At 62.8% G+C, this 24,782-nt stretch overlaps 8 protein-coding genes across 8 annotated transcripts; 4 read left to right on the plus strand and 4 right to left on the minus strand.

The window, feature by feature from the left end:
• Positions 1-429: 429 nt before the first annotated feature.
• On the minus strand, positions 430-730 carry Q8F55_008262 (uncharacterized protein; the record flags this gene model as incomplete). Its single annotated transcript, XM_069356659.1, has 2 exons — positions 430-517; positions 567-730. 2 exons carry the CDS (start codon positions 728-730, stop codon positions 430-432), a joined length of 252 nt encoding a protein of 83 aa, XP_069206500.1.
• A 2,522-nt stretch (positions 731-3,252) lies between these two features.
• Q8F55_008263 (uncharacterized protein) lies at positions 3,253-4,646 on the plus strand (the record flags this gene model as incomplete). The annotated part of the gene is made up of 4 exons (XM_069356660.1): positions 3,253-3,546; positions 3,579-4,379; positions 4,413-4,514; positions 4,548-4,646. The coding sequence occupies 4 exons, from the start codon at positions 3,253-3,255 to the stop codon at positions 4,644-4,646; spliced, it is 1,296 nt and encodes a 431-aa protein (XP_069206501.1).
• A 1,024-nt stretch (positions 4,647-5,670) lies between these two features.
• Q8F55_008264 (uncharacterized protein) lies at positions 5,671-7,461 on the plus strand (the record flags this gene model as incomplete). Its single annotated transcript, XM_069356661.1, has 5 exons — positions 5,671-6,141; positions 6,176-6,305; positions 6,347-6,682; positions 6,719-6,834; positions 6,871-7,461. 5 exons carry the CDS (start codon positions 5,671-5,673, stop codon positions 7,459-7,461), a joined length of 1,644 nt encoding a protein of 547 aa, XP_069206502.1.
• An 864-nt stretch (positions 7,462-8,325) lies between these two features.
• Positions 8,326-9,951, plus strand: Q8F55_008265 (uncharacterized protein; the record flags this gene model as incomplete). The annotated part of the gene is made up of 10 exons (XM_069356662.1): positions 8,326-8,616; positions 8,655-8,766; positions 8,835-8,934; positions 8,967-9,189; positions 9,228-9,254; positions 9,295-9,339; positions 9,380-9,395; positions 9,434-9,439; positions 9,484-9,538; positions 9,573-9,951. The coding sequence occupies 10 exons, from the start codon at positions 8,326-8,328 to the stop codon at positions 9,949-9,951; spliced, it is 1,254 nt and encodes a 417-aa protein (XP_069206503.1).
• A 106-nt stretch (positions 9,952-10,057) lies between these two features.
• Positions 10,058-14,451, minus strand: DHX38 (Pre-mRNA-splicing factor ATP-dependent RNA helicase PRP16; the record flags this gene model as incomplete). The annotated part of the gene is made up of 12 exons (XM_069356663.1): positions 10,058-10,238; positions 10,284-10,470; positions 10,517-10,592; positions 10,641-10,719; positions 10,764-11,384; positions 11,426-11,573; positions 11,612-12,172; positions 12,216-12,987; positions 13,033-13,787; positions 13,827-14,189; positions 14,238-14,337; positions 14,386-14,451. 12 exons carry the CDS (start codon positions 14,449-14,451, stop codon positions 10,058-10,060), a joined length of 3,909 nt encoding a protein of 1,302 aa, XP_069206504.1.
• A 304-nt stretch (positions 14,452-14,755) lies between these two features.
• Positions 14,756-19,327, plus strand: Q8F55_008267 (uncharacterized protein; the record flags this gene model as incomplete). Its single annotated transcript, XM_069356664.1, has 8 exons — positions 14,756-14,820; positions 14,864-15,826; positions 15,872-16,243; positions 16,290-16,868; positions 16,906-17,415; positions 17,457-18,615; positions 18,661-18,985; positions 19,035-19,327. 8 exons carry the CDS (start codon positions 14,756-14,758, stop codon positions 19,325-19,327), a joined length of 4,266 nt encoding a protein of 1,421 aa, XP_069206505.1.
• A 101-nt stretch (positions 19,328-19,428) lies between these two features.
• NCR1 (niemann-Pick type C-related protein 1) lies at positions 19,429-23,467 on the minus strand (the record flags this gene model as incomplete). Its single annotated transcript, XM_069356665.1, has 2 exons — positions 19,429-23,313; positions 23,351-23,467. The coding sequence occupies 2 exons, from the start codon at positions 23,465-23,467 to the stop codon at positions 19,429-19,431; spliced, it is 4,002 nt and encodes a 1,333-aa protein (XP_069206506.1).
• A 641-nt stretch (positions 23,468-24,108) lies between these two features.
• Q8F55_008269 (uncharacterized protein) lies at positions 24,109-24,777 on the minus strand (the record flags this gene model as incomplete). Its single annotated transcript, XM_069356666.1, has 3 exons — positions 24,109-24,119; positions 24,225-24,510; positions 24,667-24,777. 3 exons carry the CDS (start codon positions 24,775-24,777, stop codon positions 24,109-24,111), a joined length of 408 nt encoding a protein of 135 aa, XP_069206507.1.
• Between the last annotated feature and the right edge of the window lie 5 nt (positions 24,778-24,782).

Consider the following 24,782-nt stretch of genomic DNA (forward strand, 5'->3'; position numbering starts at 1 on the left):
AAGCATGCATGCGCCACGCATGGTGCTCGTCTGCATCTGTACATCCGCGCCCCTAGCATACCGCGAATGCCAGCACGGGAATCGTCGTGGCCGACTGACTCGAAGCGGCTCGGAGAGCACCGTCGCGGCAACGCGGCTCGGCACGCACTGTGGCGGCAACTTTCTCGCGTCACTGCCCCGGCCCGTACCTCAAACTCGGCCATTACTCTCGCTCGTGTCTCGTCACGACATGCATGTGCGTGCTATGGGCGCTACGGGCGCAAACTACAATGGCGCGGGTGCGCGTGACCGGCCTGTCGCCTCGCAGTGTATGCGTGTGGCGTGCGGCGGGTGGGAGCGGCGGGCGGCGGGGCGGGGCGTCGTCGGCCAGCTCGTTGACTGGTGGCGTGGCGGCTCGGGTGCCGAAAAGGCGAGGCTATGCGAGGCAAGCTACCACTCCGAGCTCATGTACTTGTACTCGATGACCGTGATCTGGCGGAGCATGCGCTCGTCGGGGTCGTCCTTGCCCATGAGGCGGCTGCGGGGTGTGAGTGGGGGCCTCAAGGTGTCAAGGGCGGGCGACTCACGCAAGACCGTCACGCTGCTGCTTGAACACGCGCTTGGTGGACACGGGGATGGCGTGCAGCGCGTTCTTGGCACGCCAGACAGAGCGCGACTGGAGACGCGCGGGCTGGTCGTCGGCGCACGAGTAGCCGTCGAGCGAGGAGATGCGGCGCGAGAAGAGGGTCATTGTGTGTGGCGTGGGGTGGGTGGTTGGGGCTAGGGAGTGTTGTGTGTTGTGGCGGCGGTGCTGGCTATGCACAGTTGTCTGTCTTGTCTGTTCTGTTTGTTCAACACCTCGGCAACCCACGCCACCTATATACCTTTTCCTCACGCACATTCCTGTAAGCGCTATCAGCATCAAGCTCGACAGAGTAGGCCGCTTGCCGGGTTCGGCCCGCGGCGGAGTGGAAATCCACGAGCGGCAACGCGGCAGGCCCTGGATTTCGCCGGTCGGCCTTGGCCCGACAGCTCGACTCGGCGCTCCCATGCCACCCTCGCGGCCACGTCCGGCAAGCCGACTGCTTCTGCTGGGTGGATGCATGCGCGCTTGATTTGGCATCCGCGGCTATGGTTAGCACGAGCACATGCCACTGGCGCGGCTAAGCCCTGCAGTGGCAAATGCGAGCACATGGGCTTCGTTGACGAGGGCGAATCCGGCGTGCATAGGGCGAATCCTGCGTCCCCGTGGTCCAATACACAGCGATGTGGTCACATTTTTCGTCGGCCAGGTCAAATGGTCGGCAACCCATTCGGTACGATGTTACGTGACTGTCGACTCGCCCCCGACGACGCGCCGTCTCCCAGGCGGCAAGGGCAGTCCGCCTCCGCCAAGCTTCCGGCCCGACAGGGCTTGGCCGCTGAACTCCCGCGGCGTAGAAAGCAACAGGAGCAAGGCACAGCGGCCCCACGTGTGCGGCAGTGGCTGTTCGCTTGGTGGAGGAGACGAACCGCTCGGCGTCAACCCGGTGCTTACCGGACTTAACACGCTGGAGCAGGTCGGCATTCCCCCGATCGTTACCGGCGATGTTGCTCTCGCGACATGTTGCTACGAGCAGCCTCCACGCGGGCCCGCCCCGGGGCTCCCGCTCGTCGACTGCACGCCCGTGCCAATCGCATATCGTGCCCAGAGGCTGGGCACGTATTAGCGCTGCGGGGAGGCGAGCGTGCCGTGCGTGCCACTTGCCGCGTTGCCGAGGTGCCGTTGGACAGGCGGGTCGCGGCTTCGCGGGTCGCGGCGTGCTCTGTACTTCCATCACGAGGACGGATACGTGGGCCGGTGCGTGGGTGCGGGGTGCGCAAGGTCTGCGTGAGTGGGTGAGTGGGTGAGTGGCTCGGCCGGCAGGTTGACTTGGCACCGAAGAGCCGCACCCGGAATGGAGTTGTGGAGGCGGGGTCGAGCGCCTCTTGCGCCCGGCTGTGCGGGTTGTCGGCATTGATGAGGGGCAGAGCGGAGCAGTGCCGGTTACCCACAGGGCCGAAGGTATACATATGGCAAGGCGAGTGATAACTTGACGACAGCGGGTGTGTTCGAGGATGCGTCGATCACTGCCACACCACTGATACCTGCCGTGGTGCTTACCTCCAGATGGACGCCAGGTGAACAAGGCAAGCACAAAGCTCTAATCGATTGACCCTCAAGCAGCCAGTAGGACAGGCGCTCATAGAACGGAAGGTGTGGTGAGTGCTGGTGTGCCACTACCTCCTGACGCCTTCCGACTCCCCTTCCCCAGAACGAGGGAACCACTCGCAGTTAGGCAACAGACTCAACCTGCACACTCTACAGGAGAGGAGCTTGGCCATAAATGACAAGCCTTGACGCATTGACCGTATGCCTTCGTCGTCGGGTCTTTGGAGAATCTCTGGGACGGCGAAGCGGGCCGTGAGGTCTCAGATGGTGGTTGGGTGTTGGAGCCGGAAGTGGGGGGGGGGTGTCCTCGCCGTCACTCAATTCACACCTATGTGCTCCCCTAACACCAAGCACCTGAGTCTCCAACAGTCAACAATGCGAGCGGGCATGATGCCGATCGGGCGTGTCGCCGGCCGTAAGAGTCTGATGCGGTGTCGACGGCCGTACACAAGAGTCTTGTGTGGCACAGAACACGTACACCAAACTCGCCTCTCGCCAGCCTCCCCGAACTCTAGCCGACTATCAACGTCTCGGATCATCATCAAATCCACGCCCTGCACTCAGTATCAGCCGGTACGTGCTGGAACACTGCAGCGTATACGGAGATGCTTGCAGCAGAGGCGACGGGCGAGATGTGCGGGCGGGACGGACTCGACTCGTGCGCTCCCTACGGTTTCGATGCCTCCTCCGCGTATTGGTCCAACGGGGCCAAGTATCGGGAGTGCGAGGAAGAGCGAGAGGGAGAGCCAATGCGAAGCGTACCAGGCAGGCTCGCCCGCACGAGCAGGTAGCCGTGCGGAGTCACACCTCGGCGGCACAACCTTTCACCACAGCTTCCCATCTCCTTTCGCTTCATGATCCGGTCCCACAAGATCCGGCGCGACGCAGCCTCGCAACGCATGCGGTACACCGAACACGATATCGACGCGCGACGATCGCCGCGGGGATATGCACGTGCACGGCGACTCCGAAACGGCTCGCACGTCAGGCGTGCCCGGTGTGGCGCGGACGAGCGGCGCGCGCGAGTTGGCGTGGCACTTTTAATCCCAGCACAGGCAACTCGACATGGGGTAGCATACACCATGACATTGACACGACCACCGCCGCCAGCAACCCAACGCCCGGCCCTCGTCTTCTCTGGCGTGCTCCTCGCGCTCTGCGGCCTCGCACGGGGGATGTTCGATGTCGCGGCGCAGCATCTGACGGGGTCGCGCGCCGACAGCCTCCACGCGGCCTTCTACGCCCCATTCCTCCTCGCCGCGGGGTACGGGTTCACCCCCCTCCAAGCCAAGAGCGCAGCGTACACCGGCCTCGGGGCGTGCTTTCTCGCTTCGGGGGTCCTCATCGCCGCGGCGGTGCTCAAGAGCTTCGGCATGGTGAGTGCGTCTCCGTGCGCTACTGACGTCAGGCGTGCGGGCTCGCCGCCCTCCTCTCCGCCGGCATCGCATCCGTGGAGCTCGTCGCGAACTGCACTATCGCACGCGACCCACGCCCGGCGGCGCACCTCGCCCTCGTAAACGGCTTCGGGGCGCTCGCACGGGTCCTCGGGTCGGTGGTCGCGAGCAAGGGCGTGTTCGTGCACGGCGAGTTCTCGGCCACGAACGCGGGGTACGCCGCACTCGGGGTGACGGTGCTCTCCCTCCTCACGTGTGGCGCGGTGTGGGGGGTTTCGCTGCCGCAACCGCCACGCACGACGAACGCGGGCCGCACAACGTCGTGGGTCGCGACTCTCATCGCGTTCCCCGTCGGCTTCCTGGCCCTCGGCGCGCAGGCTTCCCTCGTGGCACATACGACGAGGTTCCTCGCCCAGTCCACTGCCAGCGTGGCCGCCGTGCCGACGTACAGTGCCCCCGACCTCGCTCTCGGCGCGGTCGCCGTCGCCGCGGCGGCACAGCTCGCGGCGTACACCTACCTCCGCAAAATGGACCCATCCGCGGCCCTGGCGATGCACGCCTTCCTCGCGGCCGTCTTCGCCGTCCTGGTCGCGGTGATCACGCGCACCGGCGGGATCGTGTGCCTATACCTGCTCTCTCTTTCGCAGGCGGCGTGCTTCCCCCTCTTCTTTGCTGTAGCCACAGCTGGAACTAGCAACAAGGCAATCGCGGGCGGGGTGGTGATTGCGGCCACTAGTGGCGGCTCGGTGATCCCCCTCATCCAGCGGCTCGTGGCCTCGGCGACGACCATCCCCACGTCGTTCCCACTGCTTGTCGTGAGTGGGATCCCAGTGGCACTCTGACCTTAGGCCGGGTTCATCCCCCTGTCCGTGTATGCGTTCGGCATGTGGATCTACGAGACGAAGCGCACTGGTGGGGAGATGGTGGCGTGGCACGACGAGTGGTGCGAGGTGGGTTCGGTTCACGGCCGCGCTGACGACCAGAGACCGACCATCGCTGTCCACCAGCCTGAGTGGCAGACTTACGATGACGACCTAGAGCTGGTGTCGAGAGAGGTGTCGAGAGAGCGGATCCAAGCGTGAGGTGTACTGTGTGTATGAATCATGTAGCCCCTTGTCCCTCCCAATACTGGGGAAGAGGCGACGTGAGCGACGACGACGACATGTGGCAGCCCGCGCCACTGTCCCCCACCCCGCTGCCTCCCCCACCTCGGGACACCAACGCCATGCCGAACCCGGCCCGATGAATGGCGGGAAGATCGATGGAACTAGTCCGAAACTCGCGACATGTCATGTTGCAGTGGTCATGGGTGGACGGCACCGACCCCGGGCCGAGTGGGGGGCCGGGTGGGGGACGTGCGGTAGGTCAGTCGTCGTTGAGAGGACTATGACGGAGCCCGTCGCCGATCGACGGACGGGATTGCATCACTGCTAAGCCTTCATTACCGAGGTTAACACCGAGTTCCCACCACGCAGATGCACGGTGGTTGGAAATCTGGTGGATACTGGTGGATACTCGTCGGAGGTCGGGGACCTCGAAGGCAGTCGCTTCTCGGAAGCCGTGTCCGAGATGGGGCCAAGTACCCGGCTCGGCGACTCACTGCATCATGTCTCCCACTCCAGCACGCCAAGACCGCCGCCCCAAGGCAGCGCACGCACCACATGGGTCGGGGGTGAGGCCAGCTGACCCGCCCACCGCCTTACCGCTGGGTGTTGACCCACCGCCCGGCGACCTCGGTCCGGGGCTCACAGCACCTCGGCCCGCGCTCACCGCCGCCGTTCTCCTCCCCTCCCGCAACTGATATCGGCGACCTCCGCCGGCTCCACCCGGCCTATTTCCTTGCTACCCGAGCACACCACGCCGCATGATGCACGCGACCCTGCTTGATGTCGCTCACACTCCCACGCCAGCCACAGCTCCGCTCACTAGCGCCGACACAGGCACTCACCTCGGCGCCGCTCGCCGCGCCTGTGCCCCGCGGGTGCCCCGCATGGACTGTGACAGCTGGTCGCAGACTCTGCTATAAGACTTGCTGTCGATGTCGATCAGAACTGGCCCGCAACCACCAGCCTGGCTTATCAGCACTGCCAAGCACGAACACCGACCATGGCACCACCAGACAACAACCAGCTCGAGGTCCACAATGAGGCGACCGGCATGGACCCGTACCTCGTCGCGCAGGCCAAGGCGGCGCATGAGCGCGACATGGCGCTCGGCTTCCGCAAGGCGCTCAAGAACTTTGGTCCGGGTATCTTCTTCTCCATGATGCTCTCGGTCGCGCTCATCATGGAGGGCTTCGACGTCGCCATCAACGGCTCGTACTGGGGCCAGTCGTGGTTCCTCAAGCGCTTCGGCGACCTCCAGCCCGACGGCACGTACGTGGTCTCGGCATCGTGGCAGGCCGCGTGTGGCAACGCCTCGGGCGTCGGCTCGCTCATCGGCCTCATGGCCAACGGCTACTCCCAGTACCACTGGGGATCTAAGCCGACTTACCTCGTCGCCATGGTCGGCATGGCTGCCGCCATCTTCCTCCCCGTGTTTGCCACCAACGTCAAGGTGCTGTTCGCTGGCAACTTTGTGAGTGGTGGGTTGTGGCACCGCTGACCGCCAGGCATGCGGCCTTTTCTGGGGTGTCTTCCAAACACTCACTACTGCCTACGCGAGTGAGATCGCACCCACTGCTCTCCGCGCACACATGACATCGTTTGTCAACATCTGCTGGGCGTGCGGCCTCTTCATTGGTAAATCGCCCGGTTCGCGGAGAATGCTGATCACTTCGTAGGTAGCGGTGTCGTGAAGGCCACGCTCCACATTGATGGTTACATGTCCTACCGCCTCCCCTTCATGCTCCAGTGGATCTGGCCCGTGCCCCTCTTTGTTTGCGCGTGCTTCGCGCCCGAATCCCCCTGGTTCCTCATCCGCAAGGGGAAGGATGAGAAGGCCCGCCGCGCCATCCGTCGCACCGCTCGCAAGGGTTACTTCACCGAGGCCGACATCGATGCCGAGGTCGCGCTCATCCGCCATACCCTCGAGATTGAGAAGAACGAGACCAAGCAGCAGGGCATCCTCAACTGCTTTCGCGGATCCAACCTCCGCCGTACCGAGATTACCTGCTTGAGTAGGTGCACGCCCTGTTGCCTCCCTGACACCTCAGCCTACGCGATCCAGACTTGGTGCGGCCAGCCGATGACCGGCCTCGCCACCCAGATCCTCACCCGCGCGGGCATGAATGAGGACGACGCTTTCAGCATCAACATGGGCATGTTCGGCGTAAGTGGACCCAAGAGGTACACTCTGACCCCTCAGATGCTCTTCGTCGGCACCGTCCTCGTCTGGGGAGGCATGGGCAAGTGGGGCCGCCGAAGGATCTACCTCATCGGCCAGGTGGCTGTCGCCCTCTGCCTCCTCGGCATGGGCATCCTCGGGTCCGTCAAGCAGTCGACCAACATCCTGTACGGCATCGGCGCGTTCATGATGCTCCTTAACCTCGTCTTCGCATGCTCACTCGGACCGCTCTGCTACGCCATTGTCGGTGAGCTCCCCGGCGCCGAGGTTCGCGGCCCGACGATCGCCCTGGCTCGTGCCACCTACGGCATCTCAGGCGTCATCACGGGTCAACTCAACCCGCGCATGATCACCGAGTGGGGATGGAACGTCAAGGTTGCGTTCTTCTACCTCGGCACCTGCCTCATCGGCCTGGTGTACACCTACTTCCGCCTCCCAGAGACCCAACACCGCTCGTTTGGCGAGTTGGACGTCCTCTTCAACAACCGCGTGCCTGCTCGCAAGTTCAAGACCACCAAGGTCGACCAGTTCTTCGAGCACAGTGGTTCGCTTACGCCGACCGATGAGAAGGACTTTGAAAAGGAGGCTGTCTCTCACGTCGAGAAGGTGTAAAGAAGATCAAGGAGAAGGAGAGGCTGTTCGGTAGGGTGCGAGGGAGTTGCTGTAGAATGGTAGTGGTGCCGCGAGGGAAGGGGTTAGGGACCGAGGGACAGGATTGGGGTTAGGACCAGGTAATCAATTGAATGCAAGCAGTCACAGAAGTCTGGTGAACTGGTGTGAGTGCTTGCAACAAAGCAAACGGTGCAAGACTGCTTGGATGCCAGGGGATGGATGTGAGGGGACGAACGCCTGCTGGTGTTCAGAAGCTACCTCGGATGTGGCGCTCGGACAAATCGATGATTGCACACCAACAACGAGAGCCACCGACGACACTCCGGTGATGACTTGATACAATGTCAAAGGCCTCAAAGGTGCGTTTCATGTCATTAGCCACAGCCACACGCAAGCGATCAAAGCAAGCCGTGGCGGGCGTGGCGTCTGCGGCGCACGACAACTGGGCCGGGCTCGCCGCCGAGACTTTGCCTCATCGCACTGACCTGCTCGATTCCCCTGGCTGGCCTGACCTTGTCCTCTTTGTCGTCGAGCGCAGCCAGCCAGCGACTCTGCAACTCCGACACACTCACATTCGTTTCATTTCATCTAACGCGTATACGTACCCACTACGGCCCGCTTCGCCCCGTCTCGTCACTCGTTCAACGACAACGCACTGTATCTCTTCCGACGACATCGTCCCACATCTGTTCTCTTCTTCTTGCCAAGACACTACAACGACCGAGCGACGCCTCGGCCTTGACCTCGAACCATCACCACACCACCGCCCTCGACTAATCGAACAGTCCGACGTCAGCCTGTTCCGCCTTCCCCCTCCTTCCCTCCCCCCTCCGTCTTCCCTTCTAATCCGCATCCCCCGGCTCAATGGGCAACCTCCACCGCTCACCGACGCGCCCACCGCTGCGGATACCCACCGCGCCGCGCGGCGGAAAGTTCGAGCCATGGATGGACGAGGTCACGATCCCGTACTACACCGACCTCGAAGTACGCGCCATTGTTGAGGCCGACAGCGACATGCTCGCCATCTATGACGACGGCGTCGTCACCTGGCGCAAGCTCGCCACCTGGCGTTGGTGGGCACAGTGGTGGAAGTACTACCTCGTCGCCATACCCGTCATCGCCGCCGTCGTTGTCCTCCTCATGTACAAGGACACTGTGAATGCCGCCTGCCGAAAGTGTCTGACACACCTCAGGTCGTCGAAGCCGTCGAGCCGTACCGAGAAGACATCAAAACCTTCCCGGCGGGCTGGGCGATTGCGATACTCATCAGCGCCATCGTCCACATCCCGCCACTACTAGGTGCAGGTGAGTGCACAGCAGCAACGTCCCTGCACGCCAAGGCGCGCACAACCCCCGTGGCACTAACGCGGCAGACATTGTCCTGATCCTCCTGGGTGCAATCTGGGGATTGTGGGGACTCGCCCTCGGTGCTGCTGGCGTCCTCCTCGGCGAGGCCATGGGCTTCTTGCAAGTGTCACCCTTCATGTAATCCACTAACGCCATAGCCTGTACAAGTATCTCCTTGGGCAGAAGGCCCTGCGGATAGCGCGCACCAACGTCTTCCTCGCCTGCACCCTATTGACTGTCGCGCCGCCACCGCCTCCTGCGGGGTACTCATACAACGCTTACGGAAAGCCCCGGTCCAAGTGCGTCGTGTTCTGGAGTGACCAGGGACTGTGGGTCACGACTGTTATTCGCTTGACGGTCCTCCCGTCCCACTACACCACTGTGAGTCAGGATATGTTGAGCACTCACTGACTCCCAAGCCAATCTTGGCGGCCGGTGGCATGGGTGTAGGTCCCTTGATCCTCTTGCTCAGGTCTGACCTGCCAGTTCTTCAAGTTCAACCTCACAGTCGTGCTCTCGATCCCGTTCCAGGTGGGTTCGATGAGCCGACACATGGCTAACAACCCATCAGTTTGCCGAGGTCCTCGGTGAGCGAGAAACCCAATGAGACACGCTGACACGCCAGCCGGTTGTGCGTCACGTTCCCCTGTTTGGCGCCTCGACCTAACCCCCCAGACCAGCTAACGCACAAGGACATTGGCATCGTCGCCAACGGAGTGACCTATGCAACGTGCGTACATAGCGCGCGACACCTCTGACGGCAGATACGTGACGACCGCGCTCGCGTCCACGTGGGGTCTGTACTTTGTCTACTCGCGCCTCATCGGGCACCGGAAGCGCGCAATCGTCGAGCAGGCCGCGTTCTGGTTCGCCATCGACGAGCAGCGCTGGCGCAGAGATCACCCCAATGCGCTTGGGCTGGGCTTCATGTCCTCGGCACCTGAGAGCCGCGATCCCCCTGCCAGGCCGCCGAGGCCTTCCGAGCACCACAAGAGCCTTAGCGCTGGCTTCAGTAGCGAAGAGACATACGCCGATTATGCCTACAGCCACGACTACAAGCATCATGACGAACAGCATCGAAAGAGTATGGAGAGCACGTTTGAGCACGACAAGCCACTGCAACCACGACAGTTCGACTACTAGTCCTCCCTCCCATCACGCCCCGACATTTCCAGCATCAGATAGATTACCCCACCCACGCACATTCTCGAGCATCTGCAGCTGGTCTGCATACTATACACTATGTCTATTAGATGCCACCTGCTCTCCTCCTTGGCGTCGCCGAGGTTCGGGCTCCAGCACCGATACCGGCGCGTCTGGGTGTCGCGCCGACACTTCGTGGTGTTGAGGCTACGCCGCCAATGCCGCCAATTTTCGGCGTTCGAGACGCAGCCTCCTTCCGCAGGCGCTCGGCTTCGGCGCGCTCAATTCTGGGATGTGTCAATATGGGACACCTATGATGAGTGGGTACTCACTCCTCACGCTGGCGGGCCATCTCGGCCTCCATCTCCGTCTTCTTGCTGAAGTCACGGTTGGCGCGAGCGCGCTCCAAGCCGTCGAAGTTGCGTTCACGGATCGAGAAGAAGACACCACCGAGGTCGGCAAGCCAGTACGGGTCGACAGACGTGACACACATCATGTACTGCTTGGACGTGAGGACAACTGGATGATGTTAGGTGGGTGCTTGTCGGAGAATTCTGTTACTCACGCTCATGGTACACAACATAATCGGGCATGTAGCCCAAGCCGTACAGGGCACTTGTGGGGTGCAGGACACAGGGCAGCTGCGGGGCTAGTCAGCACCAGTATCACGACTAACGCATGAAACTCACGCCTGTCCTGATGTTGACATACTCTCCCAGGTTCTTGACACGAGCAGCCTGGTGGAAGTATCCAGCGGTGATGCACTTCCTGAGTACTGTCAGCCAAGTCGCCTCGGTGGAGATGACACTTACCTTACAACATCCCAGTCCGTACCACAGGACACAATGGGCAGCTTCTGAGACTGCATGATCTCCTCCAGTTGACCACGGACTTCGCGTGCCTTGCGCAGAATCTTGGGGTGGAGGAAGTGCTTCATGCACCAGTGGTCGCTGTAGCCGTTGTTCTTCCACTGCGTGTAGACGTGCAGAAGCGTAAGGTGGTCGGACTCCGGGACGAAGAACTTCTCACGTGCGGCGTCACTCTCGTCTGCGCGCTGAGGCGGGCGGTAGAAGACCGAAGGGACGGAAAGCATCGACACGATTGTGAGGACCTCTGCAGAGCACTTGTGCTCCGCAGCCACAATGATCATCTTGGCCAGAGACGGCTCCATAGGGAAGTCGGCCATGATGCGGCCGGCGTCGGTGAGGTCGCCCACGTTGTCCAGGGCACCGAGGACCCACAGCTGGAACATCGAGTTCAGAATGTTCTCCTGAGGAGGAGGATCCATAAAGTCGAACTCGAGAAGGTTCTTGACGCCGAGGTTCTTGAGCTGGAGGACGGTGTTGGCGAGGTTGGTACGCTGAATCTCAGGGATGTTGCTGGGGAACAACTCGTTGATATACGCGGACTCGGTGAACAGGCGGTAGCAGAAGCTGGACGGTTAGATGGCTCTTTCTCGCCATTGTCCACTCACCCTGGTCCAGTACGACCGGCTCGACCCGTACGCTGGCCTGCATTGGCCTGGGAGATGGGGGTGATCTGGAGCGCGTCCATGCCGACCTTGGGGTTGTAGATTTTGACCTTAGAGTAGCCGGAGTCGACAACGTAGAGGATTCCGTCAACTGGCAAGGTCAGCATTGGAACAAATCGGGGACCTTACCTGTCAGCGAGGTCTCAGCAATGTTGGTTGCAACCACAACCTTGCGTCGGCCATCAGGTGTTGGCAGGAAGATCTTGGCCTGCAGATCGGCTGGCATCTGCGAGTAGATGGGCAGAACCGCCAATGGTGGGGCCTCGTCCAAGAGGCCTAAACGCTCCTCAACGACAGCGCATGTCGTTTCGATATCCTCCTGACCTGTCATGAAGACAAGGATGTCACCCTTGGGAAGGGACAGATGAATCTCGAGGATCTTCTTGATCGCGCTGTCGACGTAATCCTCACACGGCGACTTGTGGTGGTAGATCTCGACCGGGAAGGTACGGCCGGGGATGGTGAACTGCGCGGCATTGCCGAAGAACCTGGAGAACTTGTCCGCGTTCATGGTAGCAGAGGTAACGATGAGCTTGAGGTCACGGCGGCGGGTCAGGATCTTCTTCAGAAGACCCATGATGATGTCTGTACTCAGCGAGCGTTCGTGGGCCTCGTCGAGGATGATCACGGAGTAGCGATCAAGGTCCGGTTCGCTGTGCGATTCTCGAAGCAGAATACCGTCCGTCATGACTGAGGCTGTCAGTAGTGCATCGACGACCTTGAGTCAACTCACACTTGATCTTTGTCTCCTTGGACGTGACATCCTCGAATCGAATCGAGTAGCCCACCTTGCCACCGAGTTCACACTCCATCTCCTCACTGACACGTTTGGCGACCGACATGGCGGCCACACGACGAGGCTGGGTACACGCGACCAAACCATTTGCACAGTAGCCGTCTTCGTAGAGGAACTGGCCGAGCTGGGTCGTCTTGCCCGATCCCGTCTCACCAATGACAACGATGACCTGGTTGTCACGAATTGTCGCCATGAGCTGCTCGCGCACGGCGAATGCAGGGAGGTACTCGCGCTGCTCCCTGAGGGTGCGTGTCCGCGAGAACTCGGAGGCGCCTTCGTTCTTCTGCAAGTGGGTGGCGAACTGCGAGTCGGCCTTGTAATTGGAGTCGTCGACGCCATCCTTTTGGCCTTCGGCGCCGAGCTCGGGCTCGTCGCGGACACCCATGAGGTTACCGAGGGTCGTTCCAGCGACAGACGCAGCCTTAGCAGCTGCCCTCTCGCGCTCCTTGCGCTCTCGACGGTCGCGAACCAGCGTGCTTCCCTTCTTAGCAAAGACAGCCATGTCGGAAGTGGGGTCGCGGACAGGGTTGATGGGTTCCAACTGCTTGGTGTACGCCGTCCGCCCATCCAAGAACGGTGGCTTGAGGTCGTGCACCAGGACGTGCACCTTCGAGTCCTGGTCTTCCTCAAAGTCCTCGTCGACGTCGCCAGCCTTCAGGACACCCGACGTAAGCATTCGGTTGTTCTCCCACTTGTCGGTGTCGGCGTTCTGGAGACGTCAGCGGGTTTCCTGTCAGAGTTTGGGGGTACCCACAAATTGTGCTTGCCTGGCGGTCTGTCGCTTGTTGACCTTGGCTTGCATCTCTTGCTCCTTGGACGCCTCGAGGCTGCCCCATTGGGCGAACGGGTTGTGTTCCTCGTCACCGGCGACCATACCCTCGTCGTCAAAGTTGTACCAGTCGCGGTCGAGGCGGACCTGCTCCTCCTCCCACTCCTTGCTATCAACAAGGATCTCACCATCGTCGTTGCTGGGCGAGGCGTCGCGACTCTTTCGGCTAGGGGTTTCGTCCCAACTTCTCCCTGGCCGGGAGTTGTCTCCACCCTTGCCCCATCCTCCAGCCCCACGCCCTCGGCTCGGCGTCTCGTCCCAGCCACGGTTCGGCACACGGACGCTGCCGCCATCGAGGTCGCGCTGAGATCGTGCTGTCCGTGGGGTTGGACCCTCGGCCCAGCTTCGGTCCCGATTGTCGCCATTTGACCGGTCTCGCCTATCATCACGGCGATCGTCGCGCCTGTCGTAGCCCCGGTCGTCTCGCCTGTCGTAGCCCCGGTCGTCTCGCCTGTCCCTCTCCTGCCAAGAGCCCTTGTTCAATCGGGACTGGTAGTCGCTGATACCGCGGTGTTCACGCTTCTCGTGCGAGTCTGCTGTTGTCGACGACGACGGCATGTTCCGCTCTCGCCGCCTGGCCTCGAGCCTCTGGCGGGCAGCCTCGGACAGTCCTCCGCCGTGGCTTGTTGTCTCCTCGGGCTTGACGCGCACAGTCTCGCGCTTGATGGGGATCGCGGGAACTGTACCGTCAGCATCACACTCCTGCGCTGCTGGCTCACCCTTGAACACGCCTCCGGCTTTCGACACTCCATTCTCATCCTCGTCAACCTCGACCTTCACTCGCTTGCTTGGCGGCTCCGACTTGATACCAGCAGCCTCGGCGCGCTTCTGCGCCGCTAGCCTATCCAAGCCATACTGCGAGGTCTGAGATGCCGGCCGGGCGATAAACTTGGGGCCGTCGCCACCAGCTTTCCGCAGACCACCGCGGCGCGGGGCATCAGCGGCGAGAACGTCGCCGTCCTCATGCTCCATGCCCTCGACATTGATGCCCGCCGTCGCCGAACGCATAGCCTCATGCGTGAGGATGCGAGTGTGCAGTGTCAAGATCGCGTCTTCGGGGAACTGGCCAAAGGTTGATACGGCTGGAGCACGTCAGTGATGGCCCGCGAGTTGCCGCCGTGTCCACTCACCCTTGACAAAGGCTGCTCCGGATCGGTTTCCGCGGGCGATTTCGATGATTCGCTGGGCGAGAATGTCGTTTGGGGTCGCCGAGTTCATGATGCGCGACATCTGTGGACGTCAGGAGAGCTGGTCTTTGGAATTGCCATCTCAACCTACCTCGATGGCGACCTTGTGGACAAAGGTCTCGCCCTCCTCCTTGACTTCATCTTTTGCGGACGACATGGCGGGTATGAATCGATCGATTGGGTCGCCTGCTGCCGATAGACGTCGAGTCAGACTATTGACAAGCAAGGCGATGGAGTGGAAGGGAGGAGAGATGGGCTCGCGTCGTTGTCGCAACTGGATCACTCGGTGGAGATGCCGATTGTTGGTGACGCGGGACCTTTTTTTTGCGAGCCAAAGTCGAGGACAAAGTTGATCTCCTCCATCGACGACCAGGTCGACAACAACATTCGACAACTCGACGATATCACTCGCTGCAACACTCGGGCCGCGATCACAGCAGCTCATAATGGAGAGGAAACCCATGTCTGAGCTCGAGGTAGCTCGCAAGGCCCTCCACAAGACCCCACCTCGCGACTTGTTGACAGGGCAAGTACAGTCGCGTGCCATCGCATTCACTGACCTCGCGCAGAAACGTCATCTCCGATGCCATTGACAGGGTCCTCCAGCCTCCCGCCGGTGCCGAGGCGCTTGAGAAGCTCGCATATCTCATCGTCTTGTTCCGCCAGATCGCGCTGGCCGTTACGCAGCACCCAGGGGACGCAGCACATGCCATCGCAGTGACCTACACTAAGCTCGGCCCCACTCTCCTGCCCCGTGCCCCGCTCGCGACCCTCCTCCTGGAGTCGTTGTCCAACACGGTCAAGCCGCACCCACTGCGCTCTGCCGAGGCGATGACGGCGGCGACACGCCTGGCAGCCATTCTCCCACCTCCACCTGCGTCTTCCTCTGCCTCACAGCACCTCCTGCAGCCGCTGTGGGCTGATGTTCTCCGCGACGGCCTCGGCGCGCGAGGCAACATTGTTGCTGTATCCATCATGGCTGAATCGATTCCTGCGGAGAGTATTCCGGTGGACCTCCTCCCTCGCCTTCTCGAAGACTTGACGGTCAGCGACTCGGCGAATGTCCGTTGTTCTGCGATCGTGACTCTGCTCGGCAGGCGGAGGGAGCTGGCCACGGGCACCAATGAAGAGAAAGACCGCTTTATGCTCGAACCGCTCTTGCCGTACGTCTCATCCGGCGAGGACGGAACAGCAGTCCAGGTCTTGAGCCGATACCTCCTCCCTCCACTGTTCAAGGCCCAACGCGGGTCCTTCTCCACGCTCCTGAACATGTTCGACACGACCGACGCCCAAGACCAGCCGGACTTGTTCGCGTCGTGGATCACCACCGCCTCCCTTGGTGTCTCGAGTGGCATTATCCCCCTGAGCGGGGTCCCCCAGGAAAGACTCCACGAGGCCATCGTTCACGAAGACAACAAGATCCGTATCATGGCGTTTGAGCTCGTTGCCAGGAGCAAGGACGTCCTGGAGGCGGAAGTCATGGACAAGGTCAAGGAAGCTTTCAGGTGGAACACGATGATCCCCCACGCTGAGTGAGTACAGCTTCCATCCCCGGGAGGTCCAAGCTGACGACGCAGGGGACGCACGGACATGGCCTCGGCCATCTACGCCTTCCTCATGCACCTCAAGGAACTCGAGCACGCAGCGCGCCGTGACGTTTCGCGTGGCAAGACTCTAGAGATCAAGACCAAGGCGGAGAAGCGCTTGGTCGTCGCCGCTGACTTCCATGACTGGTTCGTAAACGAGCACCTCACCCCGTCTCTGGAGGCCAGCCAATCGCACCCTGCCCTCCGTGGTATCTTTGCCCTCAAGACTCTCAAGCTGTATCTGGACGTGTTCAGCGAGTGGCAGAACATCTTAGAGGCCGTTTACACTCCTCGGCGGGTGACTCTCCTCTTGGCCTGCCAGGCTAGCGAGTTCACGGATATTCGAGGTCAAGCGCGATCGATGTGAGCTGCTTGAGTCCGAGCGACTGGTCAGAGCTGACACAGACAGCATTGAAAGGGCGCCCCTTCCACTTGCAGGCTATGAGACTCTCTCCACACCCGCCACTCGGGAGCTTCTTGCCTCGGCATCTGCTTCCATCAATCATCCCCGCAGAACGCAGGCCGACGCTGGTCGCGCAGCACTCTCCATCCTGTTCACCAAGGTTGTCCTCCCATCAGGTCCGGAAGTAGCCGCTGCATTCATCGACGACCTGGTGACCGTGCTTGAGAACCACATCAAGAAGTCTGAGGAGAATTTTGCCACGGGTATCGTGGAGTACCCTCTCCACGGTCCTCTGAGCGCTCTCACCGAAATGGTTAGATGTTTGGATCTCCAGACCCCAGAAGCCCAGGCCGCCTGGGGCCCTGTCCTTCACCGCCTCTCTACACTCGTTGATCGTGTCTGGGCAGTTACACGCAAAGTCATCTCCCTCGGCCCGACCACCGACTCGGAGGACGGCAAAGAGACGGCCGCCCACGAGATCGCCCGTGCGTACGACGTGCTTGGTGATGACGAGGCGGATGCTGGCGAGGATCTTGACCACACCAACCTGCTGTCTGGTAGTTGGCGTGCAACAAAGGAGGCTGCGTGAGTAGATTGTTCTGTGCGCCGGCTGATATTCTAGCGAACTGCTCTCCGCACTCATCACGGTTCCGCTCAACGCGTCTGCCACCCAGAATATCTGGAGCCGGGACGAGGTCCACAAAGCGGGGCGGAAGTTCCTGGTCTGGCTGCACGAGATCCGGCACCGCGGTACGTTTTCACGCATTGCGCCCGCCCTCGGTTACGTTGTGGACGCCGTCAAGCCCCGTAAGGAGCTTGCTGGGCTGGTCGAATTGTGGGTGCAGGAGGAACTGGACACGATCGCACTCGGGGAGCTCTCCACCCTGCGTCGTTCAGCTGGCCTACCATACGCCTTCCTTGCGCTCGTCTCGTCCGACGAGGCCCTACTCGACACCTCTGTTGAGCGTCTGGTAGACATGGCGAAGCTTGGCCCTGCCTCCAAGGATGAAACCAAGGTGCACGCCATGAACACTCTCAAGATTGTTCTCCTCGATGGAAAGCAGACGAGGTTCTTGTCCCGTTACCTGGAGCGCACACTCTTGGTGGCGTTGAGGGCCTTTGAGTCGTCAAAGTGAGTCTGGTTGGATGCCACGCCTTGCTAACCACTTGCAGCTGGAATGTTCGCAACGTTGGCTTGATCCTGTTCTCCACCCTGGCCCACCGATCACTCGCCACAGCACGCTACCAGGAGGTGTTTGGAACGCGCAACGCCCTTGCTGGTCGTCAGACCCTCGCAGCGTGGGATGGGCGGTACCCGGAGATGATCCCTTATGTGGCCAACTACCTTCGACTTGCACGGAAGGAAGGGCCAGCAACCCTCACGCAGCACTCACCGCTGTTCCCGATCCTGATCATTGTGCGGTCTCTGCGTTGGTCGCCTGAAGGCGCTCAAACGGCCGACTCTCTGTTCCCGGTTGTCGAGCCGTACCTCGGTTCCGTGGAGTGGCAGATCCGAGATGTGGCCTCACAGGCCCTCTCGTCCCTGCTGTCCTCGAGCCAAGCGCTTGAGCGGGCCAAGGTCACTGCAACCCGAGTGAGCCACGACTCGAAAGACTTCAACACTCTCCACGGCCGTCTCCTCTTCCTCTGTCGCCTCATCTCCGACGTCATCTACTGGGACGAAGTAGCCGCGTCGGACAAGAGGATCCTTGAGCTTCGCCTCCGTGATGGCCTGCAAGCCTGGGGCAACTCGAGCACCGCAGTGATTCCCAAGGCCATCCTGGACTGCGTCACTGCGTACGCGAACGCGACCACGCCGTCGAACCCGGCTCTTATCCCAAGTGCCAAGCGGGTCGCACTCAACATCCTCCAGACGCAGGAGCCATACCGACCAGGCCTTGACCTCTTGCACCAGTCGGCAGCGGCTTGTGTCCTCATTCAGCCGATTGTGGCCCGCGATGTCGTCTCCCTACTCGCACCCCAGATCCCAGAGGATGCCCAACTCGCTGCGCTGGACAAGGTGGAGGAGTCCGTCGCACTCCAGACGCCCGAGATCCTGTCTGCGGTGATTAGGCTGAGCACCCTGGAGAACAGCAATACCGTGCGCACCAAGGCGTTCGATGTGCTCTCTTCCTGGGCCACAACGGCCGATGCGAGCGCCGCAATTGCTCCCCTCGCAGACGCCATCCTCAAGACGGTCAAGAGCACGCGGTGTGTCCCGCTGCGTGAGGCTGCGCTCCCGGCCCTTGGCCGTGCCACCGCCGCCGGCTCGGACTTCAGCGGCCTCGACGCCCTGGCCACGATCCTGGGCAAGACATCGGATGAGAACAGGGTGAGCAGCTAGTTTCTTCTCTTGTGGATTCAGCTGACACCGCAGTCTGAGCCATGCCGCTCCTCGGCCCTCCGCTGCCTTGCCCACCTCGGACCTCTCCTCTTCTCCCCGCCGCCCGCAGCGCCCGCAGCCACCCTCGCGTCCCTTCACCGCACGCTTGTGCGCCTGCTCGAAGACGACGACCACGACATTCGCCGCGAGGCCGCCGAGATTGTGGAGGCCGGCCTGCGCCTCCGCCGGCCAGTGGTGCTCAGCCATGCCGTCGCACTGTGGTGGGAATGGCTGGGCCAGGGCCTTGGGGCCGCCGAGGCCGAGCGCGCCGTATGGGACGACTGGCTGTGGGCCACGGTCGCGGACGCCAACCAGACGCGTAAGTGGTCCCCGAACCTTACCTCTGTTAGTGCTCACCACTTGCCCAGGGGCCGAACTTGCGGCCCTCTCGCCGTCCACACCCAACAACGATGTCCTCTTCCTCGAGGAGCCGCCTAACATGTTCCGCAACTCGCTTGACGCGGCCGCCCATGCCTCCAGGGTCGTGGCGTCCCTCCCGGCAACCACGTCCGCCGGCTTTGTTGCGACCTCACAGCTCGAGAAGGAGGTGTCTGCCGCGCTTGGCGGCGCGCGCGGCAGCCCGATCGACGCTGCATGGGCCACCCGACGCCAGCTCGAGCAGCGCCAACGCCTGCTCCGCCGCGCCCTCCGCCTTGACTAACCCTAACCCTAGACAACTAGACGTTCCTTGCATGCAGCATTCATCTTGTACAGTTACAATGCAATACAGAAATGCTAATGATGGCGGCTCTATGGGCAGTTCTAATCCATCATCGAGTCGTCGTCGGCAAACGGCGCATACTCGTAGTCCATGGGCCGGCGCATCTGGCTCGTGACCCAGTCCTCGTCCGTGTCCTCGAGCGAGTAGCCCGCGCCACCGGTAAAGCTGAGCAGCACGGGGAGGAGGACGAGGCCGTGCAGCGCGCCCGAGACGATGAGACTGAGCCACATGCGGAAGTAGTAGATCTCAAGCAGGCGCGAGCGGGTAAGGGCGAGCACCGAGATGCCGATGAGCTTTGTGAGCGTGATGCCTGAGAAGACGCTGGGCCCGACGTCGACGAGTGCAGTCCACACGCGCTCGTCGCGCTCCTTGCGGCCCTCGAGCTTGTCGTACAGCAGCCCGGTTCCGGCGCCCATGAACGCGCGGGCAATGTGCGAGCAGAACTCGACGGCGATGCCGAGCGAGATGACGAGGTTGACGAGCGAGATGGCATTGAGCGACACGCCCCAGAAGCCCATGACGCCCATGACGTTGATGACGGCGAGCGCGCAGGTGAATGTGACTGTCCCGCCCGTCATCCACGAGCCGAGGAGCACCGACGTGATGACGAGCACTGCGGCCAGACCGACGATGAGGATCTGCGCCGTCATGCCCCGGATGTACGAGTACTGGTCAAAGTAGACGTAGAAGAGCGAGTAGGGGTACACGTCGAGGCCGGTGCTGCGGGCGATCTCGCCGGCGATGCGGCGAGCCGCGGCGAGGGACGAGATGAAGTCGGACTGCTTGCGCAAGGCCGTGTGGAAGGTGCGGAAGTGGGAGGCGGTGACGGTCGAGTCTTCTGCGCGGCTGATGGCCGTCGAGTAGCCCTGCATACCGCCGAGGGGACACGACTCGTCGGCGGGCGACACGAGCCACTGGCTGAGGTAGCGTGTAAAGTTTGCGCCTTCAGGCAGGCCGTTCATGGTACTGTCCCACTCCTCATCCTCGAAGCACGGGCGGCAGAGGCGGTCCGAGTCGCGCGGCCGGCAGAAGACGCTCGGGTCACGCCGGCGGACGCGGCAGCAGCTCTCAAAGGCTGGGTTGGTCCACTGCAGGAAGTCGTCGATCCACGACGCCGGTGGGTTGGCGAGGAACGAGACGTTGGGGCGCTTGCGCTCTGCCTCGATCATGTTGGCGACGGACCGGTCAGCGCAGGTAGTGAAGCGCTCGCACAGCTCCTGCTGCCCGCTGCGACTCGCCGGGTCACCGTCCTTGACGACAAAGTAGACGGGCGGGCCGACGTCGTTGTACTTGTCCAGGTCGTTGAAGTAGGGCACGAGGTACGAGTCGGACGGGAGGGCGAGGCGCTGGTCGAGACCGAGGCTGATGCGCTGGATGCCGACGACGGCGAGGAGGAAGAGGCCGCCGAACGCCGCGAGGACGAGCTGCTTGACCTCGCTCTTGAGCAGGAAGGGCGCATACACTCGACGAATGAAGCGCGTCATGGCTCCCTCAGCGGCCGGCTGGGGCTCGTCGTACAGCCCGACGGGCTGGCGCAAGCGGATGCACGGGAGGCAGTCCATGCGCATGGCCTGAGACCTGCGGAGGTCGATGACCATGGCGCTGACGAAGACGGTGACCTGCATCACGGCGCCGAGGAAGACACTCCCCGCGGCGTAGATTGCAAAGTTGCGCACGGCGGGCATGGGGACGAATGCGCCGAGGGCGAATGCCACGACCTCGGTGGTCGACGAGAGGAGGATGGACGGGCCCATGCGAGCGACAGCGCGGGCGACGCGTTCCTCAGCCGGGAGGATGGAGCGCTCGCGCTGGTTGAGCTCATCTTCGAGGAGGTCGTCGTCTTCGTCGTCGGTGGACGCTGGTGGCGGCGCGCCAGTGGGGCCGTAGAGCGCGTTCTGGCGCTCGAGCTCGTGGACAAGGATGAAGACGTTGTCGACGCCGACGGCAAGCACAAGGAAGGGGATGACTTCGGCGATGATGAGCGTCACGCGCACACCGAGGAGGGAGAACAGGCCGACCGACGACGTGACGGCGATGAGCACAATCGCGATGCCAAACAGGCCGAGGGAGAACTTGGACTGGATGAGGAGGGTCGTGGGGAGGTTTGAGAGGGGCACGGCGCCGATGGGCTCGACCGGCGCCGTCTTGATCAGTCCAAGCGAGTGGACGGCCAGCTTGATCTTGTACCACACAGTCTTGGCGGTGCCAGACACGAGGTGCGGCGGGAGGCTGCCGCCGAGCGTGAGCGAGATGTACAGGAACATGACGAGGTAAGACAGGACGACGATCTTGACGTCGGTGTTTGTGCTCTTGTTGAGCTCCTCGCCGAGGCTCACTTCGGTCGAGTACGAGATCTTGAGCCCGTCGTGGGCCAGAGTGGCGAGGTACGCTTCGAGCGTGCGCTCCCACTCCTCGGCGGGGCGGACGCGCTCGTCGTCGTAGTTCTGCACGACGTAGCGCGCAAAGATGGCCTTGGCGTTGAGCCAGTCGCCGCCGGCGCCACCGAGCACCATCTTGGGCTCGATGGGCTGGCCAAAGTCGGGGAGGCACTCGCCGGGGCGGCGCGCGCAGAGCTCGACCTGCTGCGGCCACTTGTCGCCCCACGCGGCCATGTCGTCGCCGAGCCACGCCGACAGCGACTGGATTACACACGGCGTGCCGCGTCCCGACGGGGCGAAACACACGTCGGCGTAGGTGATCCCGCTCTCCGACGCCAGCGCGTTGATCTCGGCCTCGGTCTTGAGCCACCAGTCGAGCGTGTCGTACGACAACACGTTGCCGCCGTCGGGCCGCGTGATGATGACCTGCTCGGTACGGTAGAACGGGCCGAAGTTCTCGTCGAAGAACGCCTTCTGCTCGGCGGCCTCGCTCGACGGCGAGACCCACAGGCGGACCGGGTCCGTCTCGACCGCGAAGAACCTCCAGCCAATGTTGAGCGCAGCAATAACCACGGCCGCGATGCCAAACGTCTCGAGCGGGCGGCGCGCGCACACCAGGCCGAGGCGGTAGAAGAAGCGTCTGAGGATAGCGTTGATCTGGTTCTGCTTGGGCTGGAGGTGCTCCATCGGGTCGAGGAGGGACGCGCCGCGCCCAAGTCGGAAATGCACCGAGCCCGACGGGCCAGAGTCCGCGTCGTCCCGGTCGCCGCTGCCGCGCCCGACGAGCCCGTCCAGCCCGCCAACAGTCGGCGAGAGCGGCGGGTCGACGAGCGCTACGCGCTCGTACCGCCTCTGGCGGTGGCGCAGGGCCGTCCGGAAGGAGTAGTACAGCAGGCCGGCGAGGATGGCGGCCGAGTAGACCATGAGCAGGGCGAAGGTGACGCACGAGACAGCACCGACGCGGCACCCCGGCCCGCCAGGCGGCGGGAGGTGGGGCAGGACCGGGCAGACATCTGGGCAGTCGGCGCACGCACACCGCGCGTTGATGTCGCTGTCGCCGCAGGACAGGGCGTTGCGGCTGTAGTTTGTCCCGTAGGGAAAGTCGATCTGGAACGGGGACCCGAGGCCGGGTCGCACATCCCCCATGTACTTTAGGAACGCGCTGGCGTTCTTCGCGCCGCCGCCGATGAGGTCCATGGCAAAGCCGTTGGTCGCGCCAAACTGCACGTCCTTGCAGCTGGTGAAGAAGGCAGACGCGAACTCCTCGCTCACGGCGTAGTCTATGCTCTTGACGGCCTGGCGGCCGTCGGTAGTCCTCTGCGTCGACGTGACGGCCATGAACGTGCTCTGGTCGGGCGAGCACGTAAAGTCGCAGTAGAACGCGCGAAAGTTGTTGACGCAGGCGGGGCAGCTGGCGATGAGGGGCGCGGCCTGTTGCAGCTGCGTCGAGAGGGTGCGGACTTGGTCGGTCGTGCAGCACACGTGCGAGGGCAGCGTCCAGGCCGGACCGCAGGTGGTGCGGAGGAGCTCGGCGATCTCGTCGTCGATCTGGGGGTCAGCGGAGGTGGGGGGGAGGCCAGCCCACCTTATCTGCCTGGCCGTGGTCGGGGCACGGGAGCTCGGCGCCAAACATGCTCGCGCGGCCGCAGCTGCCGCGCATCGCGCACACGCCGGGCGCGTTGGGCCCGTCCGAGGGGGGCATGGCGGGCGGTGTGGCGGGGGTGGTCGTGGATGAGTGTGTGGTGGGTGGAGTCGATGTGCCGAGTGCGATGGGTGCTGGCTGCATCGGGCCATTCATGACGCCAATGACGATGCGGTCGGGCGGTGGGTCACGTGAGCCGTGGGAGTGGCGGCGGGGTGGGTGGGGGGTTGGGGGAGTTGCTGCGGGCGGCTGTGGCATGCATGAGAGGGTCAGAGTAGCTGGAGATGGAGGCTATGCATGCGGGCTATGGGGAAACGTCGCGTCGCGGCGCAGACTCTGAGAGAACAACTACAGTCTTCGGCGTGGGGTGGCACGGTGGGCAGCGCTGCTGTTCCGCGATAGCTGCCTCGTCGGCGCAGCAGTCGGGCCAGCAACCCGCGACTCTGCGCGTCAATCCCCGCAACAAGCACAAGCGTCGCGACATTGGCAGCGACTGCGACGGCCTGGACGGTGCCCAGACTCGCCACACCACCGCCCGTCACTCGTCACCCGTCGGCCACGCCGCCCTCTTGCACCGTCGTACACCCCGCGCGCCTGCTCCGTCTCACACGGGTCTCAAGCCATCACTGGCAAACCAAGCCCCACCCCACCACGCGCCAGGCCGTCGAAAAGTCTATACATCGTTGTCCTAGTCATACGTCCTAGTCATACACTGTATCGTCAGCCCACGTCCCATCGCCCAGTGTCCAGCCTCGCGGCCACCGGCCCTCAGCCACAGCCCAGCCTCGCGCCTGCGGCGCTCGGCCTCGGCACTCACCATGAACCAAAGCATACCCCCCAATCCAGAACAGCAAAAACCCGAGCAGGTTCTCCTGCCCAAGCCCCATGAGCTCGACCCAGCCCTTCCAAGACGCAACGCGCACGGCGCCCTGCGGCCCCGAGTCGCTGTGCGCCTGCGGGCTGTACTTGCCCACGTCGAAATTGCACTTTACCGCCGCGACGGTGAGGCCGGTCAGCGCCGAGGTGAGGAGGTACAGGGCGAAGCCGGAGAGGTTGGTGAGGCCCAGGATGCCGGCGATGGCGCCGGAGAAGCAGGCTGTGAGCTGGGATGTCAGCGGCCGCTGCTGAGGCGAGGTTGGCGGGGGCAGCGATGTCCGAGGGAGGGAGTGGGCAGGGGGGCAGGGGGAAGGGAAGCAGACGAGGCCGACCCTCCACCCCAGCCCAGCGCCGCTCGTCGCGCTCGCGTCGCTCGTACTCACCGTCGCGACGCTCCCAATCACGCCCGTGTTGTGGATCGCGCTCGGGGGATGCAGCGCCGACGCCGCCGGGCTGAACTGGGACCGGGAGAGGGGCGCGGCTGATGGGTCCATGGCGA

The sequence above is a fragment of the Vanrija albida genome (genome assembly GCF_041260175.1).
Source record: "Vanrija albida strain AlHP1 chromosome Unknown contig_6, whole genome shotgun sequence".
Lineage (NCBI taxonomy): Eukaryota > Fungi > Basidiomycota > Tremellomycetes > Trichosporonales > Trichosporonaceae > Vanrija > Vanrija albida.